This window comes from Ambystoma mexicanum, chromosome 10 (assembly GCF_040938575.1).
Source record: "Ambystoma mexicanum isolate Mex_15411 chromosome 10, UKY_AmexF1_1, whole genome shotgun sequence".
Taxonomy (NCBI): domain Eukaryota; kingdom Metazoa; phylum Chordata; class Amphibia; order Caudata; family Ambystomatidae; genus Ambystoma; species Ambystoma mexicanum.
The window spans coordinates 1,159,208,746-1,159,233,169 of NC_090932.1; the positions used below are offsets into that span (position 1 = coordinate 1,159,208,746).

The 24,424-nt window shown below is 48.9% G+C and overlaps 1 protein-coding gene across 1 annotated transcript in view; it reads left to right on the forward strand.

Annotated features, from left to right (window-relative positions):
• Positions 1 to 24,424, forward strand: part of SNRNP200 (small nuclear ribonucleoprotein U5 subunit 200) — a 983,530-nt gene that overhangs the window by 676,384 nt on the left and 282,722 nt on the right. The window contains exon 34 of the mRNA XM_069619090.1: positions 7,035 to 7,186. Within this exon, the coding sequence (XP_069475191.1) occupies positions 7,035 to 7,186 (152 nt within the window). The remainder of the gene's footprint in view (positions 1 to 7,034; positions 7,187 to 24,424) is intronic.

The window sequence follows — 24,424 nt, forward strand, 5'->3', positions numbered from 1 at the left end:
ACAACAACTAGGTCTTGTTTCATAGCTTTTTTTTATGGGATCAATGGACACACATTACACCTTTCCAAGATGGTGACTATGTTGTCTGACAGATCAAACCAGGTTTAACATCAGTGTGCGAGATCCCACACCTAGGGGTCCGTCTTCGCTGTCTCGCACATTTTGCCGGATATGGTCACAGACGGCTGGCCTTTTAAACTAACGAAGTGTTGCACGTTTAGTCCCTTTTCGATTTCCACACAACGTTTCGGATCCAAGTACCGATGACGGCTATCGGAGGTAAGGGGCTGGTTCTTTCAGTTCCGGTTGGACATTCCGCCTGTTTCTCTCTGTCACTTACTAGATGGTGCATTAAGAGGACCACATAAGCACACATCACCTGACCCATTCCCATTACACATACTCATTCACACGTGGACATTAAGTAACATGTGACATGGACGTTATATCTATTTGTGTTTAATTGTCCATAATGAGCAAATTGTCGCAGCAGACATGTCCTTTTTGTTCTCCTCTTGGAGACACTGATGCATCATGGGTGATGCAGTCCATACCACTCCTCCTAGAAGGAACACGATTCCTCGAATTTACCAGTAGAAGGGACTCTTATTCATCTACCAGATACAGTAATTGGTGAAAAACATGAAGATAAATTAACTACAGGAACTGGACATATGGAAACAGACTTAATTAATATCCATATGTACTCTGTCCATCTTGTTTATTTAGAGTTGCGGATTCATCCAGATGCCGAACATATGCGATTGTGCTTACTAAAGTTCAAACTATTTCTCCCTCCACACTTTAAAGAAATGAACAAAAGGTTAGTAGGATCCCTACTCTTCCCTCACTGTGTGTCTAGCACTATGTGACTACATATAAGGCATTTTAATGATCTCTTAATTGAGCTCTTTTTATTGTTTTTAGGTCCTAAGAGTGATGTACAGGTTCTGTACATAGAGTATAGCTGACCTTCCTCACTAATTATCCACGTCCTGAAGACGGGTTTTGGTATATAACTAGCAAAATTCAGTTAATTGAAGTACTGTGCTTTGCCCCAGAAACACATTTGAGTTTTGACACTGTTAACCCATGTTCTGCAAAAATATGTACATGGCTTAAGTCACTGTTACTAACATCACGTAACTATAAATGCACATCAGTTACACCTGCATTTGATACAGAAACAGCTGAAAGTGATCTGTTAATTTTCTTTCTCCTCTGTGTTCTTCAATCAACGCTTGTAATTATTAGTGTTTTATGTGTTTTTATGTGATTAATATGTTTTGTGATATACAAATTAAAATGTTTTTGATATCATGCCTTTGGTAGAACACATATTTGATATTTAATATCCGTTGAGTGTTCTACCTACGTCCAATGTGTGGTTGAGGTGGGTAGCTAGTGGTGTCTTTGATGCTCTCTTACTGGCGTTGAAGGCGGCCAACTCCTCCTGTGCATTGGCAAGATTTTCGTACACTCTGTGGAATTGCATATCCATGGCGGCTGAGCATATTCCTAAAGGCGAAGAAAGGGAAGGCTTCCTAGCTCTTAAGGGCGGCAAGGAAGCCATGTGTGAATCCCTTCAGTCTGGTTTGGATGTTGCTGACCGTGTCGGCAGGTCCATGGCTACGAGCACCGTAATATGCAGATTTGCGTGGTTGCGGAAGTCTGGTTTTGCACCGGATGTGCAGGCTAGACTACTGAGCATGCCATTTGATGGGTCTCACCTTTTTGGCAGCAAGGCTGACGAAAGCCTTGAGAAGCTGCAGACCTTTAAGGCAGCCTCCAAGTCTTTGTGCGCCACTGTTAGGCAGCCTCAGCCTTTTGGTCCTAGTGGACAGCAATGGAGGGGTAGATCCTTTCGTTACTACTACATATTTGGAAGGGCGAGAGGAATGGTTAGTCCAAGAGGCCAACGTAAGTTTACTCGTGGTGGACGAGGTAGAGGTGCCAAAGCCGCTCAAGCAGCAGCCTCTTTGCCATCAGGCTCAGCTACTGCCGCTTCAAAACCCCTCTGAGGCCTTCGGTCACAGCTCACCAGTGGCGGGGCAGGCTGTCTCAGCATCTGGGAGAATGGCGAGCCGATGCTTGGGTTCTTGAAACCATATCCCACGGGTAATGCCTTCCTTTTCTACGGAAGCCTCACGACAATCCACTGGGAGTTCCCTCTTTGAGGGTTCCGGATCCGCTCCTTGTGCAGGAAATATTAACCCTGTTGGAGAAAGGCGATATAGAACCGGTGCCTGTGGCAGAGAGGAACATGGTCTGGTACTCCCCTTATTTTTTGATTCCCAAAAAGGACTGGACACTGAGACCCATCTTGGACTTGAGAAATTTGAACAAGTTCCTCAGGAAGGACAAATTCAATATTGTAACTCTTTCTCACTCCAGGATTGGTTGGTGTCATTGGACCTTCAGGATGCTTATTTTCATGTGCCGATCCATCTCCAGCACAGGACATTCCTGAAGTTCGCCGGCTCACACTTTCAGTTTTTTCGTCCTGTCGTTCGGGTTGACCTCCGCCCAGAGGGTGTTCACCAAACTGATGGTGGTAGTGGCAGCACATCTCAGGAGAGGGGGGGGATTCACATCTACCCCTACCGGGATGATTGGCTGATCAGGGCGTGTTCTCCCGAACAGGCCTTGGATCATCTCAACGTTACCTCTCACACCCTTCACAGACTGGGCTTCTCCCTCAACTTTAAGAAGTCCCATATGACACCTTCCAAACAGCTCCAGTACATCGGGCTGTCTTAGACATGTCCTTGGGGACGTGCTCGCCACCCAAGGTGAGGGCTCAGAACATTCTCCAGATGGTAAACAAATTTCAGAATGCCCAGTCTTCCGGCCTTCGAATTCTTAAGGTTGATCGGCCTCATGGCATCCTGCATTTTTCTTGTGCCAGAGGCACCCTTCAGAATGAGGTCCCTTCAATGGGCGCTCAGGACACAATGGTCCCAATTCTCAGGCGAGATGTTGTATCGCCTTCAGGTTCCTGTCAGGCTCTCACAGGATCTTCTGTGGTGGGCCTGCGAGGAAAACCTCATGAAGGGTGAACCTTTTTGGCAACCATGGCCGGAGGTGACTGTAGTGACGGACGCTTCCCTCACAGGGTGGGGAGCTCGCGCCAACGATATGACCATCGGCAGTTGTTGATCTCCATCGAAGTACAGACTTCACATCAATCTTTTGGAGCTGAGGGCGATTAGACTAGCGCTGAAGGCTTTACTGCTGTCTGTGCGGGGGAAAAATGTCCTGATAATGACTGACAAAATGGTGGCCATGCATTACCTCAACAAGAGGGGAGGTGTAGGGTCACTTATACTGTGCAGAGAGGCGATGCAGCTCTGGTTCTGGGCAATTCAAGAAGGAATCTCCCTAGCAGCAGTTCATCTGGCCGACAAGGAGAACACAGTGGCGGACGCTCAGAGCAGGCAGAGCGCAGTATCCCACGAGTGGGGAACTAGCTCAGGAAGTCCTTCAAGAGGTTTTCGCCCTTTGGGGAACCCCGCAAGTGGATCTGTTTGTGACTATTGCGAACTGGAAGTGCAAGCAGAACTGCTCAAGGGAATTTCCTCCGAGGAGCTCTAGGGGAAGCGTTTGTGGTGGATTGTGAATTCCCACTACTGTAAGAGTTTCCTCCAAATCCCGTCATTCCTCAAGTTATCAGGAAGTTCAGACTTCGGGTCTCCCATGATCCTAGTTGCTCTGGATTGCGCTAGGAGATCGTTGTACCCAGGTCTTCTGGAAATGTCCATCTGTCCTCCGATGTGTCTTCTCCAAAGAGAGGATCTTCTCTCTAAACTCTTGTGTATAGGTGCGTTATAAATGCCATATATCATATCAAGGTCAGGTTCTCCATTCAAAGGTCATGACTCTCAACCTTCACGCATGGTTTCTGAAAGGTTGAGATACAAGGATTGGGACCTCCCGGATGACGTAATGAAGGTGTTGCTTTTGCCAGGCGGCCGGCAACAAAGTCTCTGTGCAGTTGCTGTTGGAATAAGTTCTGTGACTGGTGCAGAGAGAAGAATTTTAATCCTCTTCAGTGTTCAACTTCACATGTTCTAATTTTTGCTTTCTGTAGCCCACAAGGGTCTTCAGGTGGGGACCATTAAAGGTTACCTAGCAGCGCTCTCTATCTTTAAGCGCTCTTCCGAGGAATGCTCTTATTTTAAGGTTCCTTTGGTTACTCAGTTTCTAAAAGGGTTCACAAATGCGTCTCCCCCCTTCACCATTTCAGGTACCGGTTTGGGACCTCATCTTGAGGTTTCTGATGGGTGTGCCGTTTGAACCATTGCACTTATGCTCCGTTGAGGTTGTTAACCTTTAAGACTATTATGTTGCTTGCTCTTACATCTGCACGTAGAGTGACCAAGACTTTCTTCCAAGCCACCCTTTACTGTATTCCACGAGGACAGGGTTGTGTTGAGTCAGACCCTCCTTTCTACCTAAGGTAGTTTCGGACTTTCATTTGAATCCAAAAGTTGTGCTACCTGCCTGCTATCCTCCTCCGCATTCTAGTAAGGAAGAGGAAAGGCTTCATAGGTTGGACCCTAGGAGAGCATTGAGCTTTTATATTTCCAGAATGTCCAAGGCAAGAGTGGATGACCAGCTCTTTGTGGGGTATATCGGGCACAAACTAGGCCAGGCTGTGTCTAAGCAGGCCTTGTCTAGGTGGATCATCCTCACTATTTCTGAATGCTATACTTTGGCGGGCAAGGTCCCTCCTGAGGGCTTGCATGGTTATTTAACCAGAGGTATGGCTACATCGACAGCCCTGCAGAGGGTTGTCCCTATAAAGTACATATGTGAGGCTGCAACCTTGTCTTCGATACACACATTTACCAAGCGTTATTCCCTGGATACTTCCCATGCTCCAGATGTGGAGTTTGGTAAGGCAGTCCTTTATTCTGCCCTTTAATTTCAATTCTTCCTAAATTCTTCGCCCTCCTCCAATCATGGATACTGCTTTGGGAGTCTGTCAAAGATGAGGAATACGTTGGAGGACACAATTCATTCGAAGAACAAGTTTCTTACCCCGGTAACGTTCTTTTGTCTGGATGTTCCTCCAATGTATTCCTCATCACCCTCCCAACCTACCCCTCTGTAGAATTTCCCATGCTATTACACTTTTCGTTCCAACAAGGCTGAGTACGGTCAGGCCTGATTTGTGGCCACTTCTGCTACACGCAGAGGGGGGGAAAAACCAGAACTGAGGCTATGGGCGCTGTGCGTGCTACTTATAGCATTTGATAACGTCACCCTCGACGGAGGCCTTCGAGGGACCTCGACTCCATTGACAAAGGGTGCCCTATGTCGAAAGATTTCCGAAGCAGCCGAGCTGTGGACAGTACATGTCAAAGATGAGGAATATGTTGGAGGAACATCCAATCGAAAGAACGTTACTGGGGGTAAGTAACTTGTTCTTCTCCAGCATGGGTCTGGCATGGATTCACATGCAGGCCCTCCCTCCTGCCCCTCTGCGGCTCTTCTTGGCTATACTGCCACTTTACATGCTACCAAATCTGAAGATGGCTGCCAGAGGAGCGGCTTGGGGAGAGGGCAGTCATTGGCTTGGGGCAGAATGGCCCAGAGCTCTGTGGTTGGTTTATAGGAGAAAGACAGTTTGTAAACGAAAGTGAAACTGTTTTTTCTTTTACCCAGGATTCCCAGCCTTACAGGGAATATTCATGAGCATGTGAATCTGTGCCAGACCCATACTGGAGAAACGTTAGTTGCAGGTAAGTAACTTGTTACATCCTTGGTGTCTATGAAAGAAAAGTATGTGGTTGACCGTAACACATGTTGATTTTTTTGTTCTTGCCCTTCTTCGTAGGATGTTACTGATGATGGGGTACTGATAATTTGTTTAGGGAGTTCCTCACAGGAATGGGAGTCATTTTCTCCAGAAGGGGAGTCCCTCCCGGTGATGTCCTGCTTTCTTCGACCCATAGGGAGGATATTGCATAGCAGGCTCACTTCCCCAGCCTCACGGGGAAGGCTCCCCCGGGTAGAAGTGAAGGATTCCCGTGATTTATCACAAGTGGGAAAGCAATACTTGGAAAATCTTTCCTAACTATTGGTTAATAAATTGGAAGTCCTCATGGTCTTCTAGGCACCATAGCACAAGAGCCACCTGCATGGACAGAATCCAGACTGTGCTTCATGTTCACACTGTCACTCCAAGGGTCCTGCGGTCCCACTGTCGGACAGAGCGCTCCAGTCACAGTGGGATGGCACTGCCCATCAGCCATTAAGTATGGAGCACCTATGGGTTTGGAGGATGGAAGCAATGGCTCTGCATCTTTCCCCCATGTTCCAATAAAGGGGAGGGAACGTTAGTCGAAAGAATGATGGTTACTTTTATGTGCATTTTCATTTTTAAGCACAGTTTGTACTTTTTCGGAAGTTAAACTTCATGTGCTTATAGGAAATGTTGCCCTTTGCCCTGAAACCAGCAGCAACGACTGCCTCTTTTTGTTGGTAAAGTTGACCCCAGTACACATTTACACAAACATCTGAAAACACATTTAAAAAAAATGCCATATCTAAGAAAATCTGCTTCTTTTTTTGTCCTTAGTGTTAATTGGTGTGAAAGAATATTTACATTCCCTATCGTTCTCTTTGCCATCGACAAGATTGAATCTGCTTGATTTTCTCAAGGTATTAACCACTGAATAAAAGAGATGCTGCGTATCTGTTGTAAAATAAAGGTCTAACTGTCAAGGAAGTTAAGGATGTGTCCCTTTTCAGATCAGGTTGGAGATGGTTACAATGTTAGGGGTTTGTGAAGCAGCCTTTGCCAACTGTAGGTTATTGGGGTTTGGAGTGCTTAGATTTGTGAATCAGTAGAGGCGAGGGGGTCTAGGTTGGAATGTGAGGATTGTTATTAGTTTCTGCAGTCACCCTCTGTAAGATCCTGGGAATGGTGGGGATCATACAGGGTAGAATGTGATTTTATATTTTCTGGAGTGAGGCAAGGGCTGATGAAGGATTAACACATTTGTGCACTGCTTTCTCACTTTTAGGTTCCTTCGATGTACCGAGGGTGACCTGGCTCCATACCTGGAGAAGTTAAGTGACAACACATTGAAGGAGACCTTACTGAACGGCGTAGGCTACCTGCATGAAGGGCTTAGTTCACTGGAGCGCCGCATCGTTGAGCAGCTTTTCAATTCAGGTGAGGGCTAGTAGGTTTTGAGAAAGGGTGTTGGAAATGTTATTAAACAGGATAAGGGGATTGGGTGTGGCTTGGCAGCCCAAAATTGACTGGCTGTCACTGAGGGAGAATATGGAAAGATGAGAGGAATTGAGTTTTCAGCTAGTGAAATGGAAAGCTGCCGGCTGGGAGAAGAATGAATGGCTGGGAGGTCCGAATGAACAAGAAGCAGTTTACATAAAGAACATGTTGGTTGTTAGGAAACGTTTTCTTGCTGCTTTTCTCCCATGGACTTCTTTTTTTTTCAAACTGTTTTTTATTAGTTTTTTCAATTCACCACATCCAACAGTTCAGACACAGCCGAGTAAAACTTAAAGAAGAACAACACGTCCCACCTCGGGGGCGGTGTGGCGGTAGGTTTCTGTCCCGAACACCCACCAGGTTGTATATACATGCAGCATGGCACCTCTGAGTGCCCTCAACACAACATAAGACACTTGGCCTAGAGTACACTAATACAATAATAAGCTTAAACACTGACGGGCCCACAGTACGACGCAGACTCTGAACAGACTGTAGAGTAGATGGTCCTTAACATAGTCCAGAGGAGACTCCCACATTGTCTTGCGATGAGAGGGGGCTCTCGGAGTCTGATTTGCGATCCATGTAGCCTCTAAAGGCCTGCCAATAGTCTTTGGGTCTGCTATTAAGGGGGAGCGTTTGGTTGTATTGCGATTCCCTATGCTCATACATTGCCATGCAGTTCACCCATTGATGTAATGAAGGTACGGTGGATGCCCCCCAAGCATGAGCCACCAGTGCCCTGGCGACCACAGAGGCCATACCAAATAGTCTTTTATCACTGTTTACATGTAGTTCTACCCACACCAGTACCCAGTTTTCCAGAGTAAAAGGAATCCGGGCCTCCAACACCTGTTCCATCACTTCAGCAACTGCCACCCAGAAGATCTGGACTTGGGAACAGGACCAGGCTACATGATAAAAATCGGCAGGGGACTGAGTGGGAACAGTTTGTGTAAAGAAAGGGGAGAATAGTACAGTTGATGTAAGAATTTGAAGTGAATCAAGCGAAATCTATTATTGCTGGAAATCGTTTTAGTCTGAGCTAGTATGAATTTTCATTGAGCCTCAGACAGTGGGCGAGCCAAACTGTCTTTCCATTTGACCCTATATGAGGAAGATTAAGGAGACCCAAGCCCCCTCGCCAAGCTGTACAAGGAGGACATCACCTTTCTAGGAGAGGGCGGGGTTACAGTATACTCTAGGATTGGGGAAGTCTCTGGGGCATTAGGAAAGTCAGGCCACCTCGATTTCAGAACCTCACGGAGGCGGAAATACAACAACTGAGTGACCGGAGTCCAGTCGCCTCTGGCCCTAAGGCGCTCCCACGTTATAAATTTCCCTTGTGGTGCCACATCGCCCAAGGTGTAGATGCGCAAATTCTGAAAGTGCCGAATGAAGATGTGCTCAAATGTAAGAGGGATCCCACAAACCCTATATATGGCTATCATGGGTGAATACCACGGACCCATCCCAACCCACTTTGCTAGGCGATTCCAAGCCTTGAGCGTGATCTCTAGGGGTTGGACCTCGGTTTTCAAGTGGTGCTCCCGAGTGGCCCAAAGAAAGTCTCTAAGGTCCTCTGTTTGGGCAATAGCCCTCTCAAGCTGCAAATGTGGCAAGTTATTCGTTGGTGACCACCACCAGATCGAGTATTGGATCTGAGCGACTAAATGATAAAGAAACAGGTTCGGAACCTCCATACCCCCCTGGGCATATGGGTGGGACAAAGTGCACAAGGATATGCAGGATCGTTTCCCTGCCCAAATCAGCCTAGTCATCAAGGATTTTATGCGGCTCCAGAACGTTGCAGGGGGCCATACTGGGACGTTATTAAAAATATACAAAAGTTTTCGGTAAGACGACCATTTTAGCTAAGGAAATATGGGCCGTCTGAGAAATAGGGAGCTAAACCCAAATGTCCACCTGATGTTCCAGGTGTTGCAACGTGGCAATATAGTTTTCATCATACTGAAGTGCAGAGGAGGTGGACACTTTTATACCCAGATATCTGATTCCCTGTGGGCGCCACGCAAAGGCCTCGCCCACATCCTGCGGGGCAACCCCCGGTGTAAGTGGGAGCACCTCCGATTTAGACCAGTTTATCTGTAGCCTGGACAAAGCGCCAAATGCAGATATCGCCTCCATCACAGGCTGTAAGTTTGTCCGAGGATGCTTTATATATAAAAGCATGTCATCCGCGTAGAGCGAGACGATGGATACTTGTGAGCGGATTGTCACTCCACGATGGGAGTGAAATTCTCTCAATGCACAGGCCACCGGTTCAATCGCCAGGGCGAAAAGGAGAGGGGAGAAGGGACAACCCTGCCTAGTGCCCCAATTTGGATAAATAGGAGCAGATTGAATACCGTTCGTGTAAACCCTTGCCCGTTGTGCCGAATAAAGAAGGCGAATCCAACCAAGAAACACGGACCCGATGCCCGATCGATGTAGGACCTCGAACAGGAAATGCCATTCCACAGAATCAAACTCCTTTTCCGCGTCCAAGGCCACTACCGCAATAGGGACCTCCGGATTCACATTGTGCATTAAGGTGAATAGTCTATGCAGATTATTCTGGGTGGATCGCCCCGGGAAAAATGCCGCCTGATCTGGAAGGATCAGAGCAGGCATGTGTGGGAGAAGACGGTCCGCGAGTAACTTTGCGATGATTTTATTATCAGTGTTTATCATTGACAGGGGGCGATGGGAAGGACACTTTTTGGGGTCTTTATTGGGCTTGAGTAACACCGTGACTAGGGCTGTCCGCGTGGACTCCGGGAGCACTCCAGAGGATGCCGCGTCCTCAAACATTTTACAAAAAGGGGGTATAAGCAAATCGGGCAAATCAGGATATGTTTTGTATAGTTCAACCAATATCCTGTCAGTTCCCGGAGCCTTACCATTCGAGATTCTATCACCCTACGAAATTCTTCTTCCGTGGGGGGTCATTAAGAAGCCCACCCACCTATGAATCAAGGCAACCCTATCAAGAAATTGCATGATATCGTGCCCAGCCGTGCTATGAGCAGTATACAACTGCTCATAATATTGGCGAAATACCTAATTTATCTCCAACACTTCGCTGGTAGGTGCTCCCCCCTGGGGCTCCACTTCTAATATAGGCTCCAGTCGACTCTCCTGCCTAATGGCCCAGGCAAGGGTTCTACTCGGGCAATCTCCCTCCCCTTATCTCGCTGCAGCGATCGGGTCACCCAAGAATCGCTCCTCTCCATCCATCAGAGCACAGATCTCCCACACGTGCCCGGGCCGTAGACAGAAACACATAATCAATCCTGGACAAACTCCCATGCACACTACAGTGGAACTTGAATTCCCGGGTGTCAGGATGACACTGACGCCAGACAAGGAATAATCGGACGCGATGGACAGCCATGTGTGCTGCGCGGGGAAGCGACCTTTGGGTCGACGGCAATCTATCCAATATGGAGGAAAGGGCTACGTTAAAATCCCCCACCCACACCACCTCGTATCCCGGGAACAATTGTAAATGCTCCGAGCATGCCTGGAAGAAATCGGGAGAGTCGTAGTTGGGGCAGTAAACATTTATAAATAGGACGGATCGGGTCGCAATCTCCCCGGCCACCAACAAGAACCGTCCCTCCCCGTCCACCACCTGTTTGAATCCCAGGGAGCGGTGTATGTATGTTGCAATACCCCGTGAGTGTGTAAAGTAAGAGGACCCATACCTGTGAATCCCCCAACCAGACAGGACAGGGAGCTTGTGACCTTTGCCTAAATGCAAACATAGCACATTAACCTGGTGATTCCTCGCGGAGTTGGATATGAGTCACGCCTTTTTTGCGTTGGTAAAGTCCTGAATATTCCATGTAAGCAAGGTTATGTCAGAGGTAACAGGGGGACCTGGCCCTGTGGAAACAATCATGATATGGCTCTCTGGGTTTTGTTTGAAGGAACTGCGGCTGCTGAGGTGTCAATTGATGTAAGGCCATGAGAGTGTCTAACCTGACCAGGCCGCTCATAGAGCGCCGCCCTTCCTAAAGAGAAAATCGGCCCCTCCCATCCCTTAGGTTCTAGTGTAACAAAACAGCCATGCACGAGGCCGGGAGTGAACACTGGCAGGTGTGAAATTAGGCCAATAACAATTAGAAAACGGGTAATGCCCACCCTTAATTCAATTCTTGGGTCTGCATATGCAACAACCTGGGTACCCCCTTCCCCCTGACAACTCACAAATAACGCTAACAGAATAGTAGAACAGACCCCAAACCCCACCCCTCCCACGCCAGAAACCCCAATCTACTGGCCCCCTTAACCCCACCCGCCTCCCTTGACCACACAAACATTAATCAAAACCAAGCTAAGTGGCTGTTGGGCTCGGGGGGGGGGGGTATAGGGGGGGCTGGCGACATCCGCGACTCATAAAGCTTGGAGGCTCAATACCATTGTTACATGACACTTTTGATCGCCCACCGGGGAAAGTATTTCCAATTATGATCAAATAGCAGTAGAATATCTTAATCGGCCTTTGATCGAGTCTGGCCGTGCACCAATATAGAGACATATGCGCACGCTGGCCTCCTCCTGGTCAAGGGGTCTCCGGAGCAGGGGGTATGGGGTCCGGAATGCTCAAGGCAAATTGCTCAGCCGATTCAGAGTTGGTGAAGGAGGATACCCTGCCATCCTGTACCACCCTAAGTTTAGCGGGATACATCACGGAATAGCAAATCCCCTTCTTCCGCAACATGACCTTGACACTTAGAAATGTTTTCCTCTGATCTTGCACCCGCTGGCTAAAATCAGGAAATAAGCGTATTGTCGATAAGCCCCATTGCAGGTTCTTCTTTTCTCTGGCCGCGCGCAGCAGGGTATCTCGATCTCTATAATTGAAAATTCGAGCTATGATAGCTCTTTCCAGGGCCCCCGGGGGAGGTCTAGCCGCCAGTGAGCAGTGGGCCCTTTCAACCATAAACATATTAGTGACTGGTGGGTTGTCCAAGACCTCTTTGAGTAACTGTTCAACAAAGAGCTCCATATTGTCAATGTGAGTAGTTTCTGCCACCCCTTTAATCCTTTTATTGTTTCTCCTCGCTCTCCCTTCGAGGTCATCGTTTTTGGCAGTAATTTTCTTAAGTCTGTTGCAGGGATGCCACCTCTCTGAAGAGTGGAGATCTTATCCTCCCCTTCCCCTATCCTTTGCTCTGCCTCCGCCAACCTACCACATAGTTTCTCAATTTGTACCGCAGACACATCCACCTTACAGGTGAGGGCGTACATTTTTGCCCCAGGCTGTCGGTACTTCCCTTGAGGGCCAGCAGGGTTTGATTTAATGCAGATATGTCAATGCGGGCGTCCCCGGGGACCTCCTCCTGACAGGCAGAGGAACGGTCTGCCCTCGCAAATTGATCCATCTTGGATTGCCGTTTTTTATTACCCATTCCGGGGGGTGCAGGGAGTAACAGTCAGGGCCTATGCCTGATTCGCCTCAACAATAGGCCCAGGAAGAAGGGACTCCAATAAACCAGGACCCACCGGTGTCAGGGAGCCAATGTACCCAGGGTGAGTGCCGAGATCCAAGCCCCCCCCCTCTCAGGCCCCCAGGACCACCCACAGGTTGCACACCATGCGACTACTGTTTATCAGGGGCAGGCGGGCAAGGGCCCCCTAGTCCAGCCCACGGTCCGATCACCATACATCCGGGCCGGAGCTTCAGGTAATTCAGTGGCCACCAGTCCACACGGAGAGAAGAAAAAAAAGAAAAAAAACTCCTGCCCTAACTAGAGCCTCCACCGACGGAAGGGGGGGAGGGTGTAACTCGCTCCACACCAGGGAAGGGGAGCAGGGGGGTTACATCACCATTTCTCCACAAGGCTGCTGCAAATGGTACCACACTTCAAATATCCCTCCCCGCCCCCCCCCAATGGAGTCCAGGAAGCAGAGTCCAGGTGGGCAGGAACCCCAAATGTCCCTCAATGTAGGGTGCTGCCGTGTGAGTGGGAACCAGAGCCAGGCCACAGCAACCTCCGCTGGGTGTATGTGTCTGGCGGGAGGGGGGGGGGGGATCACCACTCACCTCCACAGGTCCCTCGCCTCCTCACCCCACCACCTCACGGGTGCCAGGGAGCACCAGCCCCAGCCGACCGCAAGTCCACCGTGGACCTACTTCGGGAGAGCTCCGCAAGCCAGCTCCATCCCGATGTCAAGCAGGGGCCACCAGCACCGTGGCCCCGGCAAAGGAACCGCTCTCCGCCTCATGAACGGCACACATTGGAGCCACGGGCTGCCCGCGCCTGTGCCAGGCACCACTCCACCTCGCAACCGTGGCTCCTCCGTCCACGTGACCCCCAAGGAATCAACTCTGCAGAGCGGGGGGAAGGGCACACCAGCACCACGCGGCTGAAGCTGTCCTAGGCCCTGGAACCGGACGCCGCTAATCATCGACAGCTCGCCCCAAGCTGTACACCAAGTGATCCCAGGATGTTCCACTGGAACAAGGCAGATAATTAAAGCAGATGTAGCCTGCTGTGAGCCCCCGGTGGGACAGGATTCGTAAGCCTCCAGGAGAGAGCTCTCAGGCTGCGCCCATTTTTCGATGCCGCGCAACAGCGCCCCCTCCCCCATAGACTTCTAACAACCCCCTTTCACAGTGGCATTTAAATTCTGTCCTTTCTCAAACTCACTCTTCTCCAGCATGAGGTCTGGCATGGATTCGCATGCTGATGAATATTCCCCGTCAGGCTGGGAATCCTCAGTAAAGAAAAAAATCTGTTTCAGTTTCATTTCTGAACTGCCTTTCTCCTAAAAACCAATCACTGAGCTCTGGGTCGTACTTCCCCCAGCCAATGACTGCCCTCTACCTAAGCCCCTCCTGTGGCAGCCATCTTCAGATTATTACTGCACGTTCAAGTGTTGGCAGTACCCGTGTTTAGCTCTCAAGCTTTTACTGCGTTTTTTGCTTTTTGGAAGAGTTTACTCTATTTTTCGGTCAATCGAGCATTGTGCTCCATCAATCAACCTTCCGACTAATGGGGACCCGTTTTTCAATTCTTCAGCACCCTTCAAGGGCGAATTTCGTTGTGTTTTTTAGTGGAGGCTTCCCGAAGATTCTTCAAGACCTACGCTGTGTGGACCATGACGGAGGAGAAGGATTCAGCCCCTCTGTTCAGACGTCGCTCAAAATGCAGCTTGCGGAATGTCTTCTTGGACAACAAGCATTCCCAGTGCCTTTACTGCATGTACCCGATGCACGTGGAGGAAGATTGTGCATTTTGCCAGGAGATGCCGCCTCGCACGCTGAAGGATCGGCACAGGCGGCTGAAGGAGAGGCTGCAGGCCAATTCCCCTGCTCTGGGTGGGTCCCACCAGCATGCCTCACCCAGTACCAAGAAAGCTGAGCGGGCTTCTAAGACATTTTGAGGGCACCCCTCCCGCAGGGGTCCAACAGAAGACTAAGCACCGCGAGTCCACTGCCACGTGAGCGCCGTTGCGACGGGCTCTTCGGCGGCCAGGCGGAGCCCAGCGTCTCCCAATACCTGCGGGCACCAGTCAACGCTCTAGATCTTCGTCCAAGAGGAAGTCAGACCATGTGGGCAAACTCAAGGAGAAGCCCAAGACCGATTTGCTGGAGAAGGCCAAAGGGGAGCGTGGCTCTGACACTCCCCCTAAGGAGAAGGCCTCTGGGACTATCAAGGCGGCCCTGGCTGTGAAGGCCAGGTCCATCCGACAAAGGGCCAACCTTTCATCAAGGGGGTGTTGGCGTCCCTCTTAGGCAGAATTGCATGCAGTACCCACTGGGACCACCACATACAATTGGAACTACAGGTGTAAGCAAAACGAACCTTTGATAGAAGTCTTTACTACATAGTTTTGTGGTAGCGAGTTGAGCAGCCAGGCTTATCTCAAGAGGTAATGTGAGCAGTACAAGAGGTTACGCAGAGGTCTTACAATCAGTGGTTCAAGTAGTCCTCTTTTCAGATATGCATGCGATGCCCAGTTTTCCTTGGTGGCTTGCACATTATAGGCCCAAATCTGTATGGTGTCCACTTGAACAAAATTCCTGAAATTCTGCTGTGCGAAAAGACTTGGGGTTAGCAGCGTTTTATGCTTTCCCCTTTGTGCCCAGGTAGGTGCACCCACACATGTGAGGTACCGTTTTCGTCTGGACACCTGTGGGAATGCGGGACGGTAGGCCATGTGGTGTTGGCGGCGTGTTTCGGTGGGTGACCAGAGTTAAATGTGAGCAAAAATTGTGTTTCTCCCCCCACCCCTCCCAAGTTTGCACTTTGCTGGGTTTGTGGGTAATAGATTCTGGTGCGATTTGCACAAGACAGACCTCTATGGATTCCCACGGGTGTCCTCTTTTGGGAAATGCATGGGGTCACTTGTTTTCCTTGCTAGCCTCGACACCCTAGGCCCAAATCTGTAGGTTGCCCACATGAACAAAATGCTGTGCCGAAAGGCTTGGGGTTACCAGTGGGTTAGCCTTTCCCTTTGTGCCCAGGTAGGTGCACCCACACATGTGAAGTACCGTTTTCGTAGGGACACCTGTGGGAATGCGGGAAGGTATGACGCATGTTGTTGGCGACGTTCTTCGGTTGGTGGGCAGAGGGTAATGTCTCTGAAATTTGCTGGAAATAAACACAATTCTCAGACATTTTGATCTGGCCACCCACCGAAATACGCGGCCAACACATGGCATACCTTCCCGCGTCCCCATGCGTGTCCCGATAAACAGTACCTCACATGTGTGGGTTCGCCTACCTGGGCGCAAAGGGAAAAGGCTAAACCACTGGTGTGGGGAGACAATCTACAGAATTGGACCTAGGGTGTCAAAGCCACCAAGGAAAACTGGGCACCCCATGCATTTCCGAACAGAGGACACCCGTGGGAAGCCACAGAGGTCTGACTTGCGCAAATCGGCCTAGAATGTATTACCCATAACCTCTGGCAAAGTCCAAATTTGGGGGGAAAAACCACAATTTCCGCACAGTTCACTCTGGTCACCCACCAATACACGGAGCCAACAACACATGGCATATCGTCCCGCGTTCCCACAGGTGTCCCAACAAAAACGGTACCTCACATGTGTGGGTGCACCTACCTGGGCGCAAAGGAGAAAGCCTAAAACACGGCTAACCCCAAGTCTTTTCAGACAGCAGAATTTCAGGAATTTTGCACAAGCGCACACCATACAGATATGGGCCTAGGGCGTCCAAGCCACCAAGGAAAACTGGGAACCCCATGCATTTCTGAAAAGAAGGCACCCGTGGGAATCCAGAGATCTGACTTGTGCAAATCTCCCCAGAATTTATTACCCACATGGGAGAAGGGTGCCCAAGGCCAGGGACATTACTGCCAACTTTGCTGGAGCTCTGGCTGCCTGCGTTACAGCTTCTCCCCACCAGGGGGTCCCAGCAGTGTGCCAATACCTCCCCGGAGGGAAAAGCTAATGCAGCCCAGCCATAACTTCAGGACGGTTGGAGGTGATGTCCTCGGCCTTGGACATCCATTTACCATGTAGGTTTACCATCCCCTAAGCACAGCGGCAGCTCCAGGGAGCCCCGGCAGGATCCCCATTCCTCCCCGGAGGTGACATCTGTAACATAGCACAGCCAGAGGTGCAGCCTGGGCTTGCAGACGGTCAACCCACATGGGAGACATCACCTCCCAGGGAAACACCAATGTTCTGCTGGCATGGGGGTCAATTTGTGGCCTGCCCCTGCAATTGTGTCCCAGCCCACCCATTCCCACCCACACCACCAACAATCCAGCCCCAGTCTCACCCACCCAACTGACAGTGGGCCATTCCCATAGAATAATATAAAACAGTACTCGCATTACGTTGCAGCTGCTTGCGTAGAAAAAGCTGTAAACGAAACAAAAAACATTGGTTAGCTACGGTCACCCCAGCAAAAACAAACCTACACTCATACCATGCCCCCCCCCCCCGCTTGCAAGCCATCCCTGGTGGTCTACTGACCTCCCCAGTGAAAACACATTTGTCCCTTCCTAGGGTCAAATCTTCCCCCAGGGAGGGCTGCATGCAGTACCCTCTGGGACCACCACATACAATTGGGACTACAGGTGTAAGCAAAAACCAACCTTTGGTATAAGTCCGTACTACACAGTTTTGTGGTCGCGAGCTGAGCAGCCAGGCTTCTCAAGAGGGAATGTGAGCATTACAAGTTAGAGGTCTTACAATCACAGTGGTTCAAGTAGACACTTATACTCAAGGTTTCTTGGTAAAAACACTTACAAATGTATTACTCAATCATTTAGAAAACTTTCACTTGACGGAGGCAACTTAATATTATACACTAATATACTGCAACACAAAACCAATAAGTGTCTGAACAATTTAAGCTCCTCTGAAATAGGAGCCAAATGGCATTTCAGTCCCTTTGAATGGGAAGGCAAAGGCACAAGTTAATAGAATAGATCACAATTACTTTCGTAGGCAGTGCAAATAGTTCTAGTTCACAAGAGGACTCGATTCAGTTCAGTAGGCATAGGCCAAAGTCAATGCACTAGTGTCTTGGATAGGAAAGAGCAGTTCTTGAAGTAAACGGTAAAGTTTTTATTTGTTATTTATCTGTCTCTCCTCTGGTCCGCACTCTCCCCCTTCCATGCACTTTCCCCTATCCCTTTCCCATGCACTTGTACATTCTCAATGTCACTGGGCCTAGTAAGATCGTTGTTGTGTTCTCCCCTGTTCCCCTCCCTTTTGCCTGGTTGCGCTCTGAAATACTTGAGTATGAGCACGATACAAATAAAATATCATTTCATATCAAGTCTTTGCCAAAGTTCTCAAAAGTAGTTAGTATGAAAAAGAATCATATGTTGGGTCACAATCTGATTAGGCCTGTAAATTGGGAAAGTGTCACAAACTTTCAGTGCGAGAGAAGCGTTCTCTCAATCGGGTTGGCACTTTACCTTAATATGAAGCAAAAGATGCAGCTGAAGAAGGTAGGTTCCTGGCAGTTCCTGCAGATCTCACTGTTCCTGAGCCTCAGTCGTGGGGACAAGAGGGAGGACGTCTGGGGACGCCTGCACTGCACAGGATCGTCGGAAAACGCAGACAAAATGGAGTCACTTCAGTTTGAGTAGCTGTTCTTTAAGCACACAAGCTGGTGTTCTTCCCCCTGGTTAATCCTAACCAGCTTTGAGAATGGTATCCAGGTGGCTTACGGGTTGATTGGTCCCACCAACTCAAAAGAAGAAGTAGTCCTTGAAGGGGCTTCCCTGTCTAGATGAACTTGGCAATTTGAACTTGCAGCAGGGCTTCACCGGGCAAACCAACGGTCCAGGAGTGTAACACTCAACTGGTATACACGGGGACGTCGCTCAGCCGTTCTGACCTCTTACGACCTCGAAGTCTCGACTGGAGACTGGGCCTGAAACACAGGATTGGTAGAGTTTAACTCCCTATTGTCTGTGTGCTTGAACCCCTTCTTCCCCAAGGTCCAACCCTTCCCTTTGATCCATCGCTCACCTTGTTTTCTTGGAAAGTGTGCTCTCCGTCCTGCTTTCAGCGCAGGGGCGCGTTGATTGATGCGGGCTCGTTGCTGCCTAGTTACTTCACTATCAAGAGTCCGACAGGTAAGTATGAGTCTTTTAAACAGTTCTCTAACTACGTTCCTTTCCTTCCGTAGATGATGGCCGGTACCCGGGGCGGCGACGTGCTGCTGAGCTGAGTAGCGCTGAAGGTGAGTGAGCGCGATGCAACCCTTTCGTATTTGTATTGAACTGAGTTCTTTTTCTGTGTCTCTTAGGTGCTGCAACGTTTTCAGTGTGGATGCCGGTTATGAAGAAGAAATGCGGTGAGTAAGCGTGGTATGCGGCGCCTCTAGATGTTTCCACAATAACCTGGAGTGTCTTTTCCCTCTTGCAGATGGATGAGAGGTTCCGGAGACCGTTTCCCCCCCCCCCACCCAGAGCCGCTGGGATTCAGGTAAGCGTTTGAAGCTCGTACAGTCTTTAAAAATAGGTGAAGATTTGCTGAATGCTTACTAATGCCTTTTGTCTGTTCTTTCCCCTTTTCCTCAGGAAGCGGCATGCCGGGATGGGAATAACACCGCCAAAGATGCCCGCAGTACAGAAGAAGCGATGAATGACGGGCAGAAGCGCCGCAGGGTAAGGTTGTTCCTAACGGTGTTCTTGTTCTTGCAGGAGATCATAACACGGTGAGTGTCACGCTGCAGGTGCAGAAAACACAAGGCATGTTTCTCAGCCTGGGCGTGGCTTAAATAGTCTCTGGGTATCCCAGGTGTCTCTGGGCTGAACCACACCCAAAAGACTAGACTGCACATGCAGTTCTGGGAACCAAACTATGTGGGGGCATCCATCTTGTCCCCATCAATGCACTACAAGTCCAATCCCCAGTGATATACTATGGGAGTGAGTGAATGAGTCTGGTGCCACAAGCGCCAAGTCTGACTCCAAGTGGGTCTTTGGAGGGATGGAGAGGCCCTTGAGGGCCATGTAGGTGGTTGTGGCCTGGCTCCAGCCTGACATCTTGGAGGGCTGGGGACATGAGGGGCAGGAATCTTGACAGGAGTTGCAGCAGCCATCCTCTTCAGCTCGTCTTCTGTTCTTTCGTTCCAGTGGTCGACTCTGCTTTCCAGTCCAGGAGACTCGCCTTTTAAACAGTTTTCTCCCATTCATTCCAGCCTAGCTGCCATCCACCCAGCAGGGTGGCTGTCCTTCCCGGACAGTCAGCCAATCGCACCAGAGTGCATTTGGGTCTCCTAGGAGACAAAGCACAGGGAGTTTCGGGCACCTCCCTTGCTGCCTGGCCATCCCAGACACTCAGGCGCCAGAGGCAGTCTTCAGTCCTGAAGCCCGCCAAAGGCATGGAAACAAAGGGACCAAACCTGCTTTGGCGCGCAGAGACAAACACTAGAAGGACCTTTCCAAAAAGAAATGGTGAAAAAAGAAGACTGGGACCCCTTTAAATAAAGGGGCTTAAGGCGCCACATTGAAAAACATGGCTCCCGCGATTTTTAGCTACCAGTGTTCGCGGTCAGTAGAAATCATGGTAGTTTTGTTCTAAAACCACTGCCACCAGCCATTTCGATAGAAAAGGGTAGCATTTGCACTCTAAGAAGATAGTGTGTGCTGGGTCTAGGACTTAAAGACTAGTATAGTCAATTTAACCTTAAATTCTCTGGGAAACAGTAGTTTATCCCAGAGAAGGTATTTAAACCTTAAGACATCCTGTGTCACTGCACTGAGGGTGCTGTATAACACACATGACAAGATGCCTATGAGGTTATCTTAAAACTCCATAACCAAAGAACACAAGAGTAAAACACACATCAAAATACATGAGTGGGGGGAAAAAAGGTTCACTCTTTCCAGGTAACAAAAAATAACAAGTCCTCAAAGTTGCTGGGCATCTCTAAGGTGAAGGAAGTTGGCACATTTATGAGATTTCTCCCTAACACCCCCCTCACACTCCATTTGGGGTGGGGAAGAGGCCCACCCCAAAACGTTGGGCAGGCCCCCCAATGGATGGGGCAGTAGGGTTTGGGCAGCCTGGAGGCAGATTGGCACACTAATGTGCCCATTTGCACCAAGTGAAGTTTGGTAAACAAAGAAAAAAAATGAAAATGGTAGGCTGCACTTTAGGGGGGGCTGAGGGGCAGCCTAAACCGCCAGGGAATTTTGTAATGCAAAGGGGGGTGCACCTCTCACCCACCCCAAATGGAGGGGGGCATCTCATGTAGCCCTCCCTGGGGGCAGGTAACTGCCCCCAGGGAGGGCTGCATTACATGGCCCCAGTCATTTTGGGTGGGGGGAAGGGACACCCCCTTTGCATAAAAACGATTCCCTGGTGGTCTAGTGGGAGTGCACTCCCCCAAAACCATCCATGAATTATTCTTTTTTTTTTTTTCCTTTGGGCCCATTCCCTAGGGGCAGATGGGCACCCATCTGCCCCAGGGGGGGCCTAACCTGCAGGCCCCATCCTTTGGGGGCCTGCCCACACTTTCCTGGTGACCCCCCCCCTTCCTCCAATTGGATCGGGGGGGGTCACCATGTACTCCTGCCTGGGGGCAGTGATCTGCCCCCAGGGAGGGCTACGGGCTACAAGGGGCGCACCTCGTTCCACTTGGGGTGGGAGGGAGAGACCCACCACCCTTCATATATAAAAAAAAAATAAAAAATAAATGGTGGCTAGTGGCCCCCCACCCCCGTTTGGTATTATTTTATTATTTTTTTTCATGCTCTGCAGGGATTGCACAAAACGAAGTGCCTAAAAGGACGAGCTATCTCGTCCTTTGCAACTCTGAGGGAATGCCAAGGACGAGATACCTAGCCCTTGGCACTTAAGGGGTTAAACCTTAGCAGAAATCCCAAGGATTTCTCTGTGACACCGCACTGAGGGTGCTGTGTCACAATGTAAAAAGATGATGCCTATGAAGTTGGTCAGACTCCAAAACCAAAAGAAACTGTTCAAATCAAATAAAAATGCAGGAAAGAGTGGGAAAAGTGTCTCACTCTGTCCAGGAATAAAATGAAAAGTCCTAAAGTCAAGCAAAAGAGCTGGGGGTTTTTAAGGTAGAAGGTAATTGGCACATTTCTGAGAATTCCCCCTAACAACTCTACAGTGATTTTCTACAAAACACTCTCACCTTGTGCAAGACTGTTATTAACTACGAAATGCCGCAGCTCCATAGACTGTGCTCCAATTGGCTGTCCTGGCTCCCTGCAGACTCTTCTAGTCCATTGACGTTGATATTGTGTGTCCCTCAGAGGTGACAACTTGTGTTTACTGTTATTTTTTTTAAAACTTTGTGTTATAGTTCACAAGCAACTTTTCACAAAATACACACAATCTCACATAAAAGAAAAAATGTACATTAACATTCATGAAAGATTTTACAGAAAAAGAACATAAGCAAACATGATGGACTACTCCTTTACAATGAGGAAAAACAATTGTGCAAATTGGTAACAGAACCCTCTGCATAATACTATGTTATGGACCAAAACCTCTTGCTTGAAGTGTATGGCGGCCAAAGACTGTTAGGGAGAATTCTCATAAATGTACTAGTTCCCTTCACCTTACAGACCGCCAGCAACTGGCCCTCACCCTGTGGAACTCCCAACCACTTAGAATCAAAAAAGAAGAAACCCTTGCTATCTTAAAAAAAATCGCTGAAAACATGGTTATTCAACAGATATTGCTTTACAGGCCCTCCAACTTTCATATTCCTAACAAAGAACCACCTTACCAACCTAACGACCACCAATATATTGTTTTTTATGAGCCATTCGCATTACTGTTATACTATTTAATTTTACTGTAACATTGTACAAAAATGTTGATAAGCTTTCTGTAACCTCGCCGTGATACCCAAGGGTCTGGGCGTGCAACAAATTAAATAAATACATAAATAAATACTACTTTGCTGGATTTTGAGGACTTGGTTTTTTTACCTGGACAATGTGTGAACCTTTTTCCCCACTCATGTATTTTGATGTGTGTTTTACTCTTGTGTTCTTTGGTTATGGAGTTTTGGACAACCCCATCTTTTCATTTGTGTGGCACAGGGGAAACATTTTAGGCTGTCCCAAGGTTTAAATACCTTATCTGGGATAAACTACTGTTTCCCAGAGAAAGTAAAGTGAAAATGACTTTACTAGTCTTTCAAATTCCTAGACCCAGCACACACTGTCTTACGATAGTGCTTGAGGGGTTATCTAGGATCCCCTGTGTCTAGAAACTCGAATGCTACCCTTTCCTCTCGAAATGGCTGGTGGCAATGGTTTTACAACAAACTATAATGTATGAATTTTGATAAAAGCAATGCTCCGCTACATTCCCCCAACTCTTGAAGTTAGGAAAGCACACATTTTATGTAGCGTTTCACAAAACCAGCAATTCCACAAGCCAAACACTGAGCCATGGTACACAGGAGTTTTATGCTTGCGGCCTGAACAGACGTACATAGCATGTGTAAATCAGGAAAACCAATGTGGTGAGGAACGGCGAACATACATTTTTTGAAAGAGCACATGCAGACCTTTTCAAGGGTAGGTGACTTGTGCAGGTTACGAAAGTGTATGGTGCCTAAAGCAGCGACTAAATGTAGGTCACATTTGGGAAATGAAAGGGTTGTGTGACAAAGGGCACCAGCAAATGGGTCAAAACGTTATGAAAACCACACAAACACAACAAATGTCATACCTTCCCGCGTTCCCACACATGTCCCGATGAAAACGGTACCTCACATGTGTGGGTGTACCTACCTGGGCCCCAAGGGGAAAGCCTAAAAGACCCCTACCCCCAAGTCTGTTCTGACAGCTGAATTTCACAATTTTTCCAGATGGGCACACCATAAAGATATGGGCTTAGGGTGTCAAAGCCACCACGGAAAACGGGGAACCCCATGCATTTCCGAAAAAGGACACCCATGGGAATCCAGAGGTCTGACTTGCGCAAATCGGCCCAGAATGTATTACCCAGAAACCCTGGGAAATTTGAAATGTGGCCAAAAAAACGCATTTTTCGGACATTTCTCTCGGCTCACCCACCGAAACACGCCAACAACACATGGCCTACCGTCCCGCATTCCCACAGGTGTCCAGACGAAAACGGTACCTCACGTGTGGGTGCACATACCGGGAGCGCAAAAGGAAAAGGGTAACCAACTGGTAACCACAAGCCTTTCGGCACAGCACATTTTGTTCATGTGGGCAACCTACAGATTTGGGCCTAGGGTGTCGAAGCCAGCAAGGAAAACGGGGAACCCCATGCTTTTCCCAAAAGAGGACACCCGTGGGAATCCAGAAGTCTGTTTTCCACAAATTGCCCCAGTTTTTATTGGCCACAATCCCCGACAAATTGTGATATTTGGTGGGGAAAAAACACAATGTTCACTTGTCTGGGGTTCTGGGTAATAAATTCTGGGCTGCTTTGCACCAGTCAGACACCTGCATTTCCACGGTGTCCTCTTTTGGGAAATGCATGGTGTTGTCCAAATCTGTAGGTTGCCCACATGAACAAAATGTGCTGTGCCGAAAGGCTTGGGGTTCCCAGTGGGTTACCTTTTTCCTTTTGCGCCCCGGTAGGCGCACCCACACTTTTGAGGTACTGTTCATCGGGACACATGGTACGTGGATGTCCAAGGCCAGGGACATCACCTCCAACCTAAGCATAGCAGCAGCTCCAGGGAGCTCTGGCAGGATCCC